The sequence below is a fragment of the Osmerus mordax genome, chromosome 16 (assembly GCF_038355195.1).
Source record: "Osmerus mordax isolate fOsmMor3 chromosome 16, fOsmMor3.pri, whole genome shotgun sequence".
Taxonomy (NCBI): domain Eukaryota; kingdom Metazoa; phylum Chordata; class Actinopteri; order Osmeriformes; family Osmeridae; genus Osmerus; species Osmerus mordax.
The window spans coordinates 589,785-608,416 of NC_090065.1; the positions used below are offsets into that span (position 1 = coordinate 589,785).

The 18,632-nt window shown below is 45.8% G+C and overlaps 2 protein-coding genes across 10 annotated transcripts; both read right to left on the reverse strand.

Annotated features, from left to right (window-relative positions):
* Positions 1 to 9,720, reverse strand: vcam1a (vascular cell adhesion molecule 1a). Of its 7 annotated transcripts, none has more exons than XM_067253060.1 (7): positions 9,606 to 9,720; positions 8,780 to 8,825; positions 8,367 to 8,660; positions 3,904 to 4,221; positions 3,396 to 3,487; positions 2,454 to 2,650; positions 739 to 869 (listed from the first exon to the last, which is right to left on the reverse strand). In XM_067253060.1, the coding sequence occupies exons 2-5, from the start codon at positions 8,823 to 8,825 to the stop codon at positions 3,468 to 3,470; spliced, it is 678 nt and encodes a 225-aa protein (XP_067109161.1). In that variant the 5' UTR covers positions 9,606 to 9,720; the 3' UTR covers positions 739 to 869; positions 2,454 to 2,650; positions 3,396 to 3,467. The 7 variants fall into 7 exon arrangements, with proteins under 7 accessions (XP_067109158.1, XP_067109157.1, XP_067109159.1 ...); XM_067253061.1 differs by lacking the exon at positions 739 to 869 and adding an exon at positions 1,872 to 2,025; XM_067253057.1 differs by lacking the exons at positions 2,454 to 2,650; positions 3,396 to 3,487 and adding an exon at positions 9,160 to 9,248 and having other exon boundaries at positions 1 to 869.
* Positions 9,721 to 11,140: 1,420 nt separating this feature from the next.
* Positions 11,141 to 17,383, reverse strand: parla (presenilin associated, rhomboid-like a). 3 transcript variants are annotated; one of them, XM_067253050.1, is made up of 10 exons: positions 17,271 to 17,383; positions 16,489 to 16,711; positions 15,828 to 15,932; positions 15,465 to 15,597; positions 15,236 to 15,331; positions 14,964 to 15,113; positions 13,146 to 13,216; positions 12,920 to 13,021; positions 12,689 to 12,786; positions 11,141 to 11,467 (listed from the first exon to the last, which is right to left on the reverse strand). In XM_067253050.1, exons 1-10 carry the CDS (start codon positions 17,345 to 17,347, stop codon positions 11,347 to 11,349), a joined length of 1,176 nt encoding a protein of 391 aa, XP_067109151.1. In that variant the 5' UTR covers positions 17,348 to 17,383; the 3' UTR covers positions 11,141 to 11,346. The 3 variants fall into 3 exon arrangements, with proteins under 3 accessions (XP_067109151.1, XP_067109154.1, XP_067109155.1); XM_067253053.1 differs by having other exon boundaries at positions 17,051 to 17,382; XM_067253054.1 differs by lacking the exon at positions 11,141 to 11,467 and having other exon boundaries at positions 12,685 to 12,786.
* Between the last annotated feature and the right edge of the window lie 1,249 nt (positions 17,384 to 18,632).

Here is an 18,632-nt window from a genome sequence, read left to right on the forward strand (position 1 = left end):
TCTCCAGTTTTATTTTTCTGATAGAAAGGTACTGTATTGATTAAATGTGTCTACATAAATGTTATGTATTTAACAGGTGAAATATACTGTATATCTATATTAAAATTAGGATTATATCCAAATTCTCTACCAGAGCTATACACAGTGACGAGAAATACTTAAACTTTTGCCTATAGTGTTCTCCAGCTGTTGAAGTCAAGTTAAAGTTCAGTGCACGGTCATCATGTAATCCTAAATATACAGTAGATGTGCCCACAGAGGAAATACTTCAATCTGAGGAAGCGGCTTGTTAATCAGGCCGTCTTTGTTTGGGGGAAAACACAGGAAGAATAACAACCTGCTCCTGACCAGCCCAGTGTGGGAGGGGCAGCGAGGCTGGGGCGGCGAGGCTGGGGCGGCACCAGTTAGATTAGTCCAGCATCCCAGTGTTTGAGTGCAGTCAGCCGGCTGAGACCATCCTGCCCGTGCGGGGGTGTTCCGCTAGACGGGAATAGAAAGGTTGTGGGTCGTCTTGGATCTCCAGAAGTTCCTGGCGAGAATCCCCCCGATCATCACCAGGGGGATGGAGCAGCCTAGGACCGACACGACAGGCAGGACAGCGGGCATTGATGGTGTTGGTGTTGGTTCTGGTGTTGGTGTTGGTTCTGGTGTTGTTGTTTGTACTTGTGTTGTTGTTGGTTCTGGTGTTGCAGTTGGTTCTGGTGTTGTTGTTGGTTCTGGTGTTGTTGTTTGTACTCGTGTTGTTGTTGGTTCTGGTGTTGTTGTTGGTTCTGGTGTTGTTGTTGGTTCTGGTGTTGTTGTTTGTACTTGTGTTGTTGTTGGTTCTGGTGTTGCAGTTGGTTCTGGTGTTGTTGTTGGTTCTGGTGTTGCTGTAGAGAAATAGTGAGGATGAATTAGACAAGCAGAATCAGCCATAGCATGAAGTGTATAAGAGGGAGAAAGAGAAGGCACTCACTGTGTGTGAGTGAGTGGGGGGGGGGGGGGCATATTCACCAAGACAGACTTGACTAACTGGACAGACAGGATATTGCCATATCTTCAGTGAAATGAAAGTAGGAGAGATGTTTTTGGGACGTATTGAGTCTGCTTCTTTCGGGTACATTTGTTTGGCTGCAGATGGAATTCTTTTTTTTTTAATCAATTTTGTTTATTATTGGAAAAAAATTACAATGAAGTCATACTTGCAGAGGGAATTCCGAATATTTAATTTAAAGTGTAAATTTCATTTCACATTTCATGCTATGTAGGCTATACTTATTTTTATTTGGGTAAATCTGTTGTTTAAGTGTTTATCCCTAAGACCCAAATATAGAAACAATGTCTAAACATTTTTTTTGTAAGTCAGATGATGTTCTGGGAGTCCTCTGATGCAGATAATGAAGGATTAATTTAGAAAAATATGTTAATTGTTAATGTTAAATATGTAAGTTTTTAGGGAAACATTGTAATATTGCAACATTGGGCCTAGTTGGGAGCAGAATTTCAGCATTTGCTCTCAACCTGTCAGAATAAATACACAAAACAACTAATTTGGAGTGTGGATTGCTTACATAGCACTATAACAGTACATTTCATTAATAATAATCACCCAACAGTCATATTTTGAAGAATCAGAATTTATAAAAAAAAAAAAAAAAAACTGGATAAATATGATTCAAAACAGAATGAAAACTTCAAAGACCCCGGGGTCCATTGTTCACGTGCAATAGTAACACCCAAAAGCAGTTCCTTTACTCTGAAAAGCAGAGACGGAGATTGCACTTTCTGCAGAGCGTATTAGAATATCCTTTTATGCAGTGTCTGCAACGTCCTCTCGTTGTCTTCACCGGAAATGTTCGACCATGTCCCTGCGCACATCCGTTGGTGGTTCACATGCCCTCTTGGCTGGTGCCCCATTTGGTGGACCCCCATTACCTGAGGATGGTCTCTTCTGAGCAGTCACAGGTCTCTGAGGTGTCACAGTTATCGATGTCAAAGGGCTCCCACTGGCTGAAGATGGCCGCCCTCTCCTTGGTGTGTTGACAGCTGTGTTTGTCAGGATGAGAGAGGAAGCTAGTTGCGCCTGAAACAGTCTCCTGTACAACATCTTTGTCTTGGGAATATTGAGAGTCTTGCCGTCCCGTTTGTAGAGGAGCCAGGCGTTGATCACAGCAATGATAATAGTGTGCCAGAAGATGTAACTGTACCAGCGGTGCAATTTCATGAGGAACTTGTATTTGGCTCCAAATGAGTCCAGCAAATCCACACCCCCATGTATTTGTTGTCTGCACCCACAATATGAGGTCTCTCAACTTCAATGTAGGATCTGGTGGCTTTGTTCCAGCGTTGAATCTTTTGCACAGGATTAATGCCGGCAAAGGATGACACAAGTGTGACTGCCCTGTTGTCATACCACTTGACAGTGCATATGTTGGGGTTTGGTTGGCTTGTGTTGGTTTGCTCGATGTCCTTACCATCATCATCATCATCATCATCAGTTGGACAATCAGTGGGTCTCTGATTCTTTTTTTCCACTTCCTCGACATTTTCAACCACCTCCTCATCACTCGAATCACTGGTGTCTGATTCCATGTCAACATCACTTTCTCCATTTTGGATAGCATCAATGACATCATGCACACTGAAGTAAACTCTCCTTGCTGGTGTCATTCTGAAATGGAAATAATAGTTTGAGTATGTTCAAGTACAACTAATTACAATGCAAATAAATCCTATTCATGCAATACATTCCACTGAAGGCACACAATACTGCCTTACTAGCCTAATGTGCTCTCTACTTAACATTCTAAAAGGAAGATACAACCCCCCAGACCTCTTATATTCTCATATTGCAGAACATTCACACCTGTCCCTGAACAATGCACCATACATGCAACCCCCACATTCCAAAACATTTACACTTGTCCCTGAACAACCATCCTCAAAAGCATTCCACAAACAGTATCTGCTTTGTGCAACAAGCAGATGTTTGGGCAAACAAGCAAAGTCCAGATTTTAAAAAATATATATATATATAGTCAACTGTTTAAAAAAAAAAACAGTTGACTATATTTCACTGCTAACAGAGAAATAACATTGATTTTGAATTATTCAAATCTGGTCTAAACTGAAAATTGTAACAAATTACATATTTGTAAAGTGTGAATCATCAAATACATAATATTTCTATAAGTATTTATTCTGTATCTGAACATTCGAGAAGTGTAATGTCTCCATGTAGTGTGCAAAGTGCACTTGCTATTTTAGCTACCATTTTGACCCAACGTTGTAAAATTACAACAAAGACAAAACAAGCTGAAAATCAAATGTGATGCATGAATTCCACAATAACTTAGTATTTACATGAACTACATATTCTAACAATCACCCCCAAAAAAATCATGGAATTGACTTACTTCAATGTTGATATATCCAGTCAAATGAAACAAGGAGATACGCTTCCAGGAAAGTTTGCTGGTGGAGGGAGTTCATGGCCTTATGGCCAGATCTATATACACATTTAGTATCAAATGGGCTTGCAAGGCAATACAATAAGACCCAATGGCCATGTAAATGTGGTCTTTCCAAATATTTTTTTTGGCAAATGTGTTTTTTGGAGAGCTAAATGTGACGTTGTAATATTACAACAAGGGGTCTTACAGGGTTAAACTTCTGTTTTCATACACATTGTTATATTTGTAATCATTTACATCCTGCTGAGATCAGCAAATGTTTAAATAAAACATTTGAATAGGGCATGACGTTTTGGTGCGTGATTGCAGCTTCAGTATATGTATATGTATATATATTACACAAAATAATTAATTGAGTTGGAATCATTTACTGACAGCTTGGTCCCCATCTGCACTCCTGCTTCCACCTAACTAAGAGTTTACCGGCTGCTCCAACCTATAGTTTACTCACATCGCATTGCCATGACAACGCTGGTCTCGCGGCTCCGCCGGTCCTTCGGTCGGTCCAGTGTTAGGTTCAGCGTCGCCTTGCAAGTCAGCGCGCGTCCCTGTTCCTCCTGCCTGGGTGTGTGTGCGTACTGTGACTGGATATTTTCCAGACTCAGTGCCTTGGAGGTCGAAAACTCCTCCTCCTTGACGACCCGGTCGTTAAGTAGCCACTGCACCGTCAGAACGTTGGACGGGAACACCTTCGGTACCGTGCACGTGAACACCGATTCCTGACCCACGACCATGTCGCCGGTGCCTGATATCTTGGGCTGCTCCAAGGCTGTCAACCACAACAACAACAACACAGACGCAGCGGTATTTATGGCCAGGTTTGAGGATACTCCCGAGCTCGAGGACTAAAGAGCGTGCTAATGAGACGAGACTATCTTTCAACTATCGGTTGGAAATCTAAACCCCCCTTTACCCTGGGTCAGTGTACCTTGTGGTCATTGGTTTTTCTATTTTGCAACCCGTGTTGACAAACGCAAAATAGGGCCGTAATATCGTTTTGTCACTTTAGTAAGTCGAACACACTTAAGTATAACGGCTTGTTTTTGGTTGTTTTGTTTTATTTTGGAATAACGGAATATCCATATAACACAAATGGTATTACGAGCCATTTACTCGTTTGTTTGATTATTCCATATCCTTTATGCTGGTATCTGCAAAAAATGAAAAATAGCCTCGTAATATCGTTTTGTCCATTTTGGATGTCAGAACCAGATGATGGGGAAAGGCTTGGTTTCCGTTGTTTTGTTTCATTTTGGAATTACGGAATATCCATATAACACAAACGGTATAACGAGCCATTTACTCATTTGTTTGATCGGCCGTATTATGCATACTGGCACAAGTGAAAAAGAGAGAGAGGGGGAAAAATGTGAAACTATTGGGGGTGTTATTACTTGCGAACACCAGAGGGCAGCAACGACTAGCTTTAAAAAAAATGTTCCTGTGATCTGCAGGCCTACAATCTTGACGACATGGCAGCAGGTTCTTTAGTAGAAGACACACACACCAAACTGAAGGCACATGTTGACCGCGTTTGCTAGTTGCTACTTAGTTAATAAATCTTTGATGAACCCAAGTTTCTTTAATATATATGAAGTTTCTTTAATATATATTAGAAACATTACAAGACGGGGCTCCAGTGTGTGTTCAAACAAGGCCAAAAGTGCCAGACGGTATCAATCACAACCGTGCAAGTAACACTCCACGCCCCAACCCTCCCTCCCCCCACCTAAATGACGCTTTCAGTTCTGTTGTACGTCTTAATGAAGTGCATTGAGGCAATCATAGTAAGAAAGTTGAGGTCATGTGGGATACCTTTACAGTTTACATAGACACACAACTGACAGAGGCACTGTTGTGGATACTTTTTCAAAGTTCTGATCATATTCCAAATTCAACTTCTTCAAAGTCCAAAAACAGTACGGAGCAGCAACGAGAGGGCTCCCAGGAAAATCTGATTTCCCTTTTGTCTGTGCTTCACCTTTTATATCCAACAAATTACACCCCTGAACTTTTAAAACAGATCTATTGGCCTACTACAATTGTAAATATCCTACGACTTCTGCTCCAATTGGGCCTTGATGCAATGCCATTGAATAGTTTCTGCTGTTTCTGCCACGTTTTTGGGGACTAACCAGGGACCAAACCAGTACCTTGTGCCCAGTTCCTCTATTCTGCCCTACTACATGTGTTTTCCAACACCAGTTGCAATCAACCCTGGGTTATAGCCCTTCACCATTGCATGCCATTCATTGTTCACAGGTCACACCCATCAAGTCAAAGTGAAAAGTAACTGGTCCAACTCCATGTCCAAGCCCATGGTATCTGTGGAGGAATACAGTCATCACACTTGTCAAACTCTCCCCACACAAGTCCAATGACTGCATGTTTGCAGACATACAACACAGATGAGACTCAGGAGAGTGAATTACAGATAATGGTAATGGGAGGGTGTTGCACTTTTCTGCTTCTCTTTTCTCCACTCACTTCTTTACCTTCTCACGCTTTCCAATTGTTTAAACAAGTCTCTATATTTGATTCTCTCTGTATCCTGCACAAAAGATGACCGTGTACTGTATATAAAACATTCCGGCATATAAATCCACGTATCTCCACACTCAGATCCTGTCACCCTTCCCCAGTCCGCTGATGTTTTCAACTAACCTAAATACTACAACAGCATAATACAATTGCTGAAATTCAGTTATGACTTGTGATTTTGGAAAGCCACCCCAGGATTTCAGTGGCCCCATCTGGCCACTCCTATAAAACATTTCTGGGGGTGCCACTGCTTTTGCATGTTAATGCCTGCACTGCAGTGAAGAAAACTATATGACAACAATAATGTTTAATGTAACTGGCCCCTCTAACAGAACCTCTGGCCCCAATGTAACTGTTGCCCCCCCCAAAGATAGTATACTAACTTTAAGCACAGAAGTGTAGGCTGATATACAAATCGTCACAAGCAGAACAGAAATTTTCTTTCAAAGGACATTTTTTAATTGTGTGTCACAGGGTATGAATGCATTGATGTAGGCTAAAACGTGTTGTACATTGATGGATGCAAGGACAACAATTCTATTGTCCCTACAATGGCCTTTTGCAAAATTGAATAGATTTAAATGTAATGTTTTGGGTCAAGTTAACTCTACATTTAATCCAAACTGAATAAAAGTTACATGAAACAGTTACTTTTCACTTTGACTTGATGGGTGTGACCTGTGAACAATGAATGGCATGCAATGGTGAAGGGCTATAACCCAGGGTTGATTGCAACTGGTGTTGGAAAACACATGTAGTAGGGCAGAATAGAGGAACTGGGCACAAGGTACTGGTTTGGTCCCTGGTTAGTCCCCAAAAACGTGGCAGAAACAGCAGAAACTATTCAATGGCATTGCATCAAGGCCCAATTGGAGCAGAAGTCGTAGGATATTTACAATTGTAGTAGGCCAATAGATCTGTTTTAAAAGTTCAGGGGTGTAATTTGTTGGATATAAAAGGTGAAGCACAGACAAAAGGGAAATCAGATTTTCCTGGGAACCCTCTCGTTGCTGCTCCGTACTGTTTTTGGACTTTGAAGAAGTTGAATTTGGAATATGATCAGAACTTTGAAAAAGTATCCACAACAGTGCCTCTGTCAGTTGTGTGTCTATGTAAACTGCAAAGGTATCCCACATGACCTCAACTTTCTTACTATGATTGCCTCAATGCACTTCATTAAGACGTACAACAGAACTGAAAGCGTCATTTAGGTGGGGGGAGGGAGGGTTGGGGCGTGGAGTGTTACTTGCACGGGTGTGATTGATACCGTCTGGCACTTTTGGCCTTGTTTGAACACACACTGGAGCCCCGTCTTGTAATGTTTCTAATATATATTAAAGAAACTTCATATATATTAAAGAAACTTGGGTTCATCAAAGATTTATTAACTAAGTAGCAATTAGCAAACGCGGTCAACATGTGCCTTCAGTTTGGTGTGTGTGTCTTCTACTAAAGAACCTGCTGCCATGTCGTCAAGATTGTAGGCCTGCAGATCACAGGAACATTTTTTTTAAAGCTAGTCGTTGCTGCCCTCTGGTGTTCGCAAGTAATAACACCCCCAATAGTTTCACATTTTACCCCCCTCTCTCTCTTTTTCACTTGTGCCAGTATGCATAATACGGCCGATCAAACAAATGAGTAAATGGCTCGTTATACCGTTTGTGTTATATGGATATTCCGTAATTCCAAAATGAAACAAAACAACGGAAACCAAGCCTTTCCCCATCATCTGGTTCTGACATCCAAAATGGACAAAACGATATTACGAGGCTATTTTTCATTTTTTGCAGATACCAGCATAAAGGATATGGAATAATCAAACAAACGAGTAAATGGCTCGTAATACCATTTGTGTTATATGGTTATTCCGTTATTCCAAAATAAAACAAAACAACCAAAAACAAGCCGTTATACTTAAATGTGTGTTCGACTTACTCAAGTGACAAAACGATATTACGGCCCTATTTTGCGTTTGTCAACACGGGTTGCAAAATAGAAAAACCAATGGCCACAAGGTACACGGACCACCCTGGTGGCAAAACTCCAGACAGGAGCGCCGTAGTCTGAAATGCAAACTAACTAAATAAGAAGGCTAGAAACAAAACAAAGTTTCTCTTTATTTCTAATGTAGCCTACATCTATTTCTAAAGACGATACCCATGTATCAACTTGAAATTTAAGAACAAGTTTGTAAGCACGACTATAACACAATAGACAAATTCACCTTAAAAGCAAATTCACCTTAACTCTACATGGAGTGTGATTAAGTTTGACATTATGCTATAGTAAGGCTACTTATCATAATTAGTAGGCTATTATCCAAAGTAGGATTAGTATACAAATGTTGGTAAAAAATAGTGTAGGCCTACTTACAATACACAATCAGCTTGGTTGTTTTTTGAATCCGTCTTTTTGACAAGATCTTGTCGTCACAGGTGGCTGAACAGGCAACTGTGGCGCTTTTGAGGTCGATCTTAACTGGGGAGAATATCTGACGGGACACGGAGCCGTTGTTCTCGATTTTGCTGTGGAGCGGTAAGTCTTTTAAAGATATCCAGCTGAAAGAAACGGCCGCCGCGCACCCTGTCGCTCTGCACTCCAGAACAAACCGTTCACCGATGCGGGCCACGGGGTTAAGCGGAGAAAGGTCCAGGGTGAAAGCGGATGCTGTGTCGGTAAAAAAAACTGCGCCTGATAAGCCACGAAACACCCCCACAATCTACCGTAGTTATTCTTAGTTAGGCTAAAACGAATCATCGTCCCCTGTTATCGTTCATAATTCTTACCTGTGATGCTGTGCACCATCATGAATCCAAGGATCACGCGCTCCATCTTTAGGAGGAAGTTTGGAAGATCACAGAGGCTGGGTTAGAAATGTGGCTAAAGAGAGCAAACATTTATATGATGTGAAAACGAAAGTATAACATTGCAGGGAGTTTCCCTACACACTGCAGCCCCCCATCTACCCCCCTAGGCACGTGCAGACATTTGGAGGGGCTATTGCTCTAACATTAACCCCTGCCACCCTTCCGCCACAAAAACAAAAAAAAACTAAGTTGATTTACTTTCTCCAGAGGGGTGGATAAGCCATCATGCAAACGGGTTGTTTGGGTTAGGTTGGGGTCACGTCCTTGATCCCCCCTCCCCACACGCCAGCCCCCCTCACCTCCACTGTTAAAACGCACCCTGTGTGGTGGCTCTGGGAATGACAGTGTATGACTGTTCTTTTCCCCTCCACAGCAGATCATATAAACACTGAGGAGAGGTGGAGAGGTGGAGAGGAGGAGAGGTGGAGGTGGAGAGGAGGAGAGGTGGAGAGGATGAGAGGTGGAGAGGAGGAAAGGAGAGGTGAAGAGGTGGAGAGGAGGAAAGGAGAGGTGAAGAGGTGGAGAGGAGAGGTGGAGAGGAGAGGTGGAGAGGAGGAGAGGTGGAGAGGAGGAAAGGAGGAAAGGAGAGGTGAAGAGGTGGAGAGGAGGAAAGGAGAGGTGAAGAGGTGGAGAGGAGAGGTGGAGAGGAGAAGACGTGGAGAGGAGACGAGACAGCTATGGTTAGGGTTTATCAAGGAAGGAGATAATTAAAGGAACAAGGGTCAAGTTGGGGTCATGAACTTACAGCAGCTCAGACACACCGTCAGGCCTTCCCCAACACATGATCCATGTTCTGCTGTTTAACCTTTGACCTGTGTTCCTCTGCTTCCTGTCTTGAGTGGTAGATGGACCCAGCCAGCCCACAGAGACAGAAGCCTGGAGTCAGTCACAGGAGTGACGGCTGTGACTTTCACAGGAGTGACGGCTGTGACTTTCACAGGAGTGACGGCTGGAGTCAGTCACAGGAGTGACGGCTGTGACTTTCACAGGAGTGACGGCTGGAGTCAGTCACAGGAGTGACGGCTGTGACTTTCACAGGAGTGACGGCTGGAGTCAGTCACAGGAGTGACGGCTGGAGTCAGTCACAGGAGTGACGGCTGGAGTCAGTCACAGGAGTGACGGCTGGAGTCAGTCACAGGAGTGACGGCTGGAGTCTGTCACAGGAGTGACGGCTGGAGTCAGTCACAGGAGTGACGGCTGGAGTCAGTCACAGGAGTGACGGCTGGAGTCAGTCACAGGAGTGACGGCTGTGACTTTCACAGGAGTGACGGCTGTGACTTTCACAGGAGTGACGGCTGGAGTCAGTCACAGGAGTGACGGCTGTGACTTTCACAGGAGTGACGGCTGGAGTCAGTCACAGGAGTGACGGCTGTGACTTTCACAGGAGTGACGGCTGGAGTCAGTCACAGGAGTGACGGCTGTGACTTTCACAGGAGTGACGGCTGGAGTCAGTCACAGGAGTGACGGCTGTGACTTTCACAGGAGTGACGGCTGGAGTCAGTCACAGGAGTGACGGCTGTGACTTTCACAGGAGTGACGGCTGGAGTCAGTCACAGGAGTGACGGCTGTGACTTTCACAGGAGTGACGGCTGGAGTCAGTCACAGGAGTGACGGCTGTGACTTTCACAGGAGTGACGGCTGGAGTCAGTCACAGGAGTGACGGCTGTGACTTTCACAGGAGTGACGGCTGGAGTCAGTCACAGGAGTGACGGCTGGAGTCAGTCACAGGAGTGACGGCTGGAGTCAGTCACAGGAGTGACGGCTGGAGTCAGTCACAGGAGTGGCTGCTGTGACTGACGGCTTCTAGAACGAGAACCCAAACACACTGACAAAACACACGTTCCAAAACACACACATTAGTCTCGAAGCGTTAGGACACAAACAGAAGCAAAAGTATGTTTATCTACATGATCTCATTTCTCCCAGCAGAATGAGGTGTGGGGTTTTCATGCATGTCCTGAGAGACTCATTCTTGTACTTGAAAGTGAAAGTGGATTTTTCCTAGTGTAAACTTCCTGTGTCCTCGCACTCCTCCCTCCCGTTTCCTGTTACCCTCTCCCCACCAGACTTGATACACACACCCACACACACGCACGCACGCACCTCAATACATTTGAATACTCATAAGTATTAATGTATTAAAATAATAATTATGGTTGAAATAGTTAAAATAATTGGATGTGAAACTTTATTTTTTAAGTAAAAATTGTGATTTCCATCCCTTAGAAAGTAATATAGCAGCAACAATTACCAAGACAACAAGACCCAATGACATCAAGATTTGGGTCAATGAGGAAGTTTATTGTGGTTTTGCTCCAGAACAGGACACACACACTCAATTTACCAACACCTCACAGGAGACACACATCTCTCACATGCATTCACACACACATTTTTCAAAAAAATGCATATATACAGTCTTCTAATGCACAAACAATTCCATTCCTCGAACACACACACACACACACACACACACGCAGGCCAGGTTAGGGCCCCGCCCCCCCCGGTCGCCCCCCCCCGGGGGCCTGGGATCGTAGGCTGTGCCAGAACTTGACCAGTGGCTCTCTCTTCCTCCAGATCAGCTTGTGTCCGTAGGCCACGTACCAGCTGCAGGAGACCAGCGTTAGAAACAGGAGAGACCAGCGTTAGAAACAGGAGACCAGGTGACACCCGCGAATCTAAGGCGAATCTGCTCGCGAGTCATTTCGTCCGCCATTATTTTAGAAATTAAATGAAAAGCTGCCGAAAGGGCTCCTCCTCTTCCGCTACGTAGCCAATATGGCGCCCGTTTAGGGCGAGTAGTGTCCATCGTTGTACACTGCATTTTTTTACCGTTTGCAGTGCGTCATCCGGGTACTTTCAGTGCACTGAATTCTGCTGGTTCTGTCAGTGTAAGCGCCCTAAGCACTGAAAGTCAGTGCTCGAAGTGCACAAGTGCGCGGTAGTAGACACAGCTTAAATGTCTTACGGCGGAGTCTAGAACGTCCGCACATGGCGGCCATCTTGCTACAGTCAACTCGCTCACCCATAACATTGTGTTGGTGCTACATGTACTTTTTAAATGACCATAACCTGCTCAATTTTCAACCGATTTTTAAACGGTTTGGTTTGTTATCATCGTCAGAGATGTCGTTATGCCACTGCATACTTATGAATAATTATGTTATTTTTGTACAAATAGAAGAGTATACAGTGACATAACGACATCTCTGACGTTGATAACAAACCAAACCGTTTAAAAATCGGTTGAAAATTGAGCAGGTTATGGTCATTTAAAAAGTACATGTAGCACCAACACAATGTTATGGGTGAGCGAGTTGACTGTAGCAAGATGGCCGCCATGTGCGGACGTTCGACTCCGTTGTCCGGCAACGCGGACGAGACATCTACCCTTTATATATATCTATGCTCAACAGTCTATCCAGCCTAGCACATCTATCCACGTCGTATCTATGCGTCGTTGCTAACATGTGCTGACGTTGTGACGTAGGCTGCAGTTCCCTTGTGCACACAAGGCACTTTTTGCCACAAAAACGTTGTAACCTCCTAAACCGTGCAACGGAACGTAAATAAAAATACAAGCAACGCAATCGCTAACAAGACGAACCTTTTGACACTGGTGTTGTCTATGTGGCGCAAATATTGAGGGATCCTTAGGGGTGTGAAAAGAATAAAAAGAATAAATAATATATATGTGAGAGAACAATGTTTGTGCTCACCGAAGGTGTGAGCACACCCAATAATAATGTGTTCATGTAGCAGTCCTTATCACTGGTCATTGGCCAGCTGCCCTGTCAATCCCAGACCAGGGGGAGGGGCCGTACTTACACTCCAAACAAAGCCCCACCCAGGTGGGCCGCGTGGTCGAACACACGCCATCCCAGAACCAGCCCCGCTGTATCCATGGCAATGATAGCCTTCAGCGCCTGGGGGAGAAGGGGCTGTAAATCAATAACTCCAAGTCCACTCTCTCTCTCTCCCTCTCAGGGTTAGTACTGTAACCCTGACCCAGGTAGGCTGACCCAGGTAGGCTGACCCAGGTAGGCTGGTGTGACTCACATTGGCAGCAGTGAAGCTGATCATAGGTAGGAGGATGATTCCCAGCTTGGCCTCTGGTACCTTGGTACACACTGCCGCCAGCACCGCCATCACCGCCCCCGACTGCACCGGACAGCACGCAGGACGTGACATCACACACAGGAAGGGACAGAAGGTGGACACAAATAAAATGTTGACAAGCATGCATACGTGTGTATCAGTATGTGTGTGTGTGTGTGTGTCTTACCGCTCCTAGAGACGGGTGCAGGCGACGTGTGGCAGCCTTACAGGAGTAGCTGACCATGGTGGAGACCACACCTGGAACAAACACACACACACACACACACCTTACCACACCTGGAACACACACACGCACACCTTACCACACCTGGAACGCACACACACACACACCTTACCATACCTGGAACACACACACACCTTACCACACCTGGAACAAACACACACACACACACACCTTACCACACCTGGAACACACACACACACACACACACACCTGGAACACACACACCTTACCACACCTGGAACACACACACACACGCCTTACCACACCTGGAACACACACACACACGCCTTACCACACCTGGAACACACACACACGCCTTACCACACCTGGAACACACACACACGCCTTACCACACCTGGAACACACACACACGCCTTACCACACCTGGAACACACACACACACACACAACTTACAACCCCTGGAACATACACACACGCCTTACCATGGTGGAGACCACACCTGGAACACACACACACCTTACCACACACACACACCTTACCACACATGCCTCACCGAATCACACACAGCTTACCACACACACACTAGGGATGTGCATCTCCATCACTGAGGACGATGTGATACACATCTGGATGCACTGCCAACGATCCGATACATTAAAGATACATAAAAGCAACTACTAATGCGATACGATTCCCGCCTATTGCGATGCAGTGCGATTCGACACAATGCGATTCAATGAGATGCGATGCAAAAGAATCAATTAACTAAATAAGTGAAAGTTTTACTTCACATATGAAACAAAGTCTGTGACAAAAGATAAAATAACATCAGGCCTGGACCTTGCCTTAAACCAGTCCTTCTTTCCTGTTGTATGTGTTCTCTCAATGTAAAAAAGGGTAAACTATTACTGGCAGTCACAAGCTGCTGTAAACACTGTCATAACACCACACACTAAATTTAACTCATACGTCCTACTTTAAGGTTTTTCTCATTGACTCAGCTCTCTCTCGTCTTACTTTGTCGTACACAACAGGGATTTGTTTCTTGGAGAATAGCTTCCTATTCTTGCTCGGGGTACCGGTGGAGCTAGCCACTGACTGTAGCCATAGCTGAATCCGAGGGGGAGGCAGACGTCTCCACACAAATACCATGTAGCCTCTTCAGGTGACTACCTAAATTAGCCGTGCTGCCTGTGTACTTTATAGCAGCACAACAAATCTTGCCAATTGCTTGGGTCTTGTCAAATTGCTCATCTTTTTTGGAATATCCGAAGTGTTGCCAAACCTTGGATTTATTGCAATTCGTAGGAACGTGTAACACTCGCCCGAACACGCCTCCAACTTGCGCGAAACTTGGCCGAGAGACTTGACGAGAATCGGCCACTGACAGCAGTGGAGATGAGAGCGTGCTTAAGAAACAGTTAGAGAGGAGGAATCTATCTAAATATAAAATGATTGGTCACAAATCATGGTCATATTTCTAAATACTAAAGGTGTTCGCCTACACATAATTCTATATAAATACATCGGATTATACCGATGCAAAGATGTTAGAAAACGATGCATCCTGATTTCATCCCACATTGTATCCGGTGCACTTTTTTGATCCGGGCCATCGCATCGTGAGCTTTTATGCCGATGCACCGATGCGAACCGGTGAATTTTCCCATCCCTAATACACACACACACCTTACCACACACACTTCACTGTACCACACACACACCTCACTATGGTGGAGATCACACCTTACCACACACAAACCTCCCCTAACCTCACACACCTAACCACCCCCCTCCTACCAGCGGAGAGGTAGACAGCCAGGAACTGCTCAGGCCCCAGCAGGTTGACGATGGTGGAGGAGAAGGTCCACAGGACGTACATGTTGGCAGCCAGGTGCAGAACAGAGTAGTGAGAAAAGCAGGAGAGGATCATGGGTAGGCAGCGCGTCTCTGGGGGGGAAGGAGGGGGTTAACATGAGGTTCTTAATAATTTACATAGGCAACACACACACAGTCCCTCCCTCACACACACACTGTCACACATTCTCACACTCAAGCACACACCTACTCACTGGAAGCTGGGTTGGCGGTGAAGTACTTGATCATGGTTCTCTGCAGGGAGGGGATCCTCCAACAACACAACACTGCTGCATTCATCACTATTATACCTGGAGGAAGAGAGATAAAAGATAATGGAAAGATGAAAAAACATGATATGCTCCATCTTCTTCCAAGAATGTGTCCCACAGGGACCCCAGCCACACCCTCCCTCCCTCCCTCCCAGCCTCCCCCCTCTCTCACCAGTGGCGGTGCGCTGGCCCTGGGTTAGGGAGCTCCAGGTGTCGTCCAGCAGAGACAGCAGCATGATGGCCTGTCTCTGCAGCTCTGGAAGCTGCCTCCACCAGGAGTGCCACACACTCATGTCCTGGGAGCCCTGGGGAAGGGGGGGGGGGTTAGTACACACACACACACCTGTCCCAGCTATGTCCCAGCCCCCACACACCTGTACCCAACACACGCACCTGTACCCAACACACACACCTATACCCAACACACACACACCTATACCCAACACACACAACTATACCCAACACACACACACTCCCACATCTGCCCCCCGACACACTCACATCTGTACCCCACACCCCCTCAGGCCCCCCTCACCTGGCCCAGTCTCTCTGCCTCCTGCTCCTCTCTTGCCATCTGCACCTGCCTCTTCAAAGACTCGTACTGCAAGATGGCCGCCGCACCGAAGGAGCAGCCTGTAAACTAGCATGGTGTTAGATAACCAGCCTGTAAACTAGCATGGTGTTAGATAACCAGCCTGTAAAGTAGCATGGTGTTAGATAACCAGCCTGTAAACTAGCATGGTGTTAGATAACCAGCCTGTAAACTAGCATGGTGTTAGATAACCAGCCTGTAAAGTAGCATGGTGTTAGATAACCAGCCTGTAAACTAGCATGGTGTTAGATAACCAGCCTGTAAAGTAGCATGGTGTTAGATAACCAGCCTGTAAACTAGCATGGTGTTAGATAACCAGCCTGTAAACTAGCATGGTGTTAGATAACCAGCCTGTAAACTAGCATGGTGTTAGATAACCAGCCTGTAAAGTAGCATGGTGTTAGATAACCAGCCTGTAAACTAGCATGGTGTTAGATAACCAGCCTGTAAACTAGCATGGTGTTAGATAACCAGCCTGTAAAGTAGCATGGTGTTAGATAACCAGCCTGTAAACTAGCATTGTCAGTCTGCAGTGTAATATGTTTTAGACAATGTTGCTGGTCCTCATGTTCACACACACACAGGTGGTGTGGTCAGGACCTACCCCAACCGTGAACACCAGGGGCTTCAGTAATGAGGGCCGGGGGGCTAGGGGTGGCGGGGGAAGGGGCGGGGGCCCGGGGGCCGGGGTCCCGGCGGGGGGTCTGCCAGGGGCCACAGCATCTGGGGGGGTGGGGGCCGTTTCCTCAGCAACGTTTCCCTTCCGGGTTTCTGGTCTCCGGGCTTCGCGGCGGAAACCACACCTCTGCTGGGGCCGGGGGGGGCACCTGGAGGGGCCACACACATTTATATACAAACACACACATGGAAACACGCATACACGCAAGGTGGATAGCTATGCTACGTGTGTATTCTGGTGAGGAAAGGGTTAAGACCTGACCTCGATTAAACACGTATCTACTGCATTCCGTTAGCTCACCGGCAGTTTATACAAGTTAACGACTAAACGACGGTCGAATCAGCCTTTCTATCGTTTTACCGTAGCTAGCTAGATGTATTTAAGCAGTCGTACTTGTATTTCAACAATAAACACGACCATTCTTTTAATTTTCAACAATCTCAGCAAAGTGGGATAGTTTCGGATAACTAAAAATAAATGTAGCTACTTGTCAATAACCACCATTCGCTGGAAAGCACCATATTTTAACTATCATATAGCCTATTCCAGCCAGCTAACTAATCCACAATGTCAATCAGATGATAGTCGGCTAACTTGCGTAACCCCTTATAAAAACTAGCCACGAATGTCATCCGGTAGCCTATCGATGTTCACAATAACGAGGCAGCACGAGCACTTCACGGATATAGGGTCCTCGCGTGGCTCACCTGCTACCTCGGGCAACATCTGAAAGATTTATCAGCTCTGTTTTGGTCCATTTTAATAAACATCCTCTCCACGCCATGTTTCTAATGACCCCGTCCCGTCCCCCCTTGTTCTCTACCGGGTGACGGAAACGTAGATGCTATACATTAACAGACAACACGCCTGTCAGGATCACACTGCGCAAGATCTGCGTGGCTTGTAATTCTGGAAGATCTTGTTGGTTCAGTTGCGGTTCACTGCCCCCTGGTGGTAGGGATGTGAATTACAGAAACACTACTGTCCCGAGGTCAAATGAGGAGGGAGAAAGATGACTTTACAAAAGAGAGAGAGAGAGAGAGAGAGAGAGAGAAAGAGTGAGAGAGAGAGAGAGAGAGAGAGAGAGAGAGAGAGAGAGAGAGAGAGAGAGAGAGAGAGAGAGAGAGAGATAGGAGGTAGAGGGAGGAGGGAGGTAGAGAGAGGTAGAGAGAGGTAGTGAGAGGTAGAGAGAGAGAGAGAGAGAGAGAGAGAGAGAGAGAGAGAGAGAGAGAGAGAGAGAGAGAGAGAGAGAGAGAGAGGATGTGTTCTCTATGGGATCAGGTGTATTGATGGCACCAGGATGGATACAGGATGTTGGACAGCTTCCATGTTGCTTCTTCAGACCTGCCATGCTCTCCAGAAATAGAGTCGTCCAGCCGGCCTCACCTCCACCTGCACTGCAGTCTCCAGACAGGGTCCTCCACCTGCACTGCAGTCTCCAGACAGGGTCCTCCACCTGCACTGCAGTCTCCAGACAGGGTCCTCCACCCGCACTGCAGTCTCCAGACAGGGTCCTCCACCTGCACTGCAGTCTCCAGACAGGGTCCTCCACCTGCACTGCAGTCTCCAGACAGGGTCCTCCACCTGCACTGCAGTCTCCAGACAGGGTCCTCCACCTGCACTGCAGTCTCCAGACAGGGTCCTCCACCTGCACTGCAGTCTCCAGACAGGGTCCTCCACCTGCAGACACCACTGGCTTTATAGCTTCTAAATCGAGTTATTTGTCAAGAAGTATCAAGTCACATATGGATTTTCATGTCTCTCTGTCTCTTTCATGAGAGAGACAGAGAGACAGAGGTGAGAGAGAGAGGAGTTAAAGCTAAACTAAGACAACTAAGTGGAACTGGTGATAAAGTCTAAATCTATTTTTGAAACGTGGAGGACAGAACAAATATCTAGCCTAAGGACAGACCAAGCATGCGAGAGAGAGATAGAGAGAGAGAGAGAGAGAGAGACGGGGAAAGATGCCTGTGCCATAATGTGAACCCCAAGGACACTGCCAAGTTAGATGATATCCTCCAGCTCTGGGTGGAGAGAGGGGAAGAGGAGGAGGAGGAGATAGAGAACAG

Coding starts and splice junctions, on each gene's coding strand:
- vcam1a (XM_067253056.1), bottom strand. CDS start 8,825: ATGGAGCGCGTGATCCTTGGATTCATGATGGTGCACAGCATCACAG. Junction 8,661..8,779: donor GATGGTGCACAGCATCACAG/GTAAGAATTATG, acceptor TTACCGACACAG/CATCCGCTTTCACCCTGGAC. Junction 870..3,903: donor CGTTGTCATGGCAATGCGAT/GTGAGTAAACTA, acceptor ATTTCTCTACAG/CAACACCAGAACCAACAACA.
- parla (XM_067253050.1), bottom strand. CDS start 17,347: ATGGCGTGGAGAGGATGTTTATTAAAATGGACCAAAACAGAGCTGATA. Junction 15,598..15,827: donor AGGCAGAGAGACTGGGCCAG/GTGAGGGGGGCC, acceptor CCCCTTCCCCAG/GGCTCCCAGGACATGAGTGT. Junction 13,022..13,145: donor TGCACCCGTCTCTAGGAGCG/GTAAGACACACA, acceptor TGTCCGGTGCAG/TCGGGGGCGGTGATGGCGGT.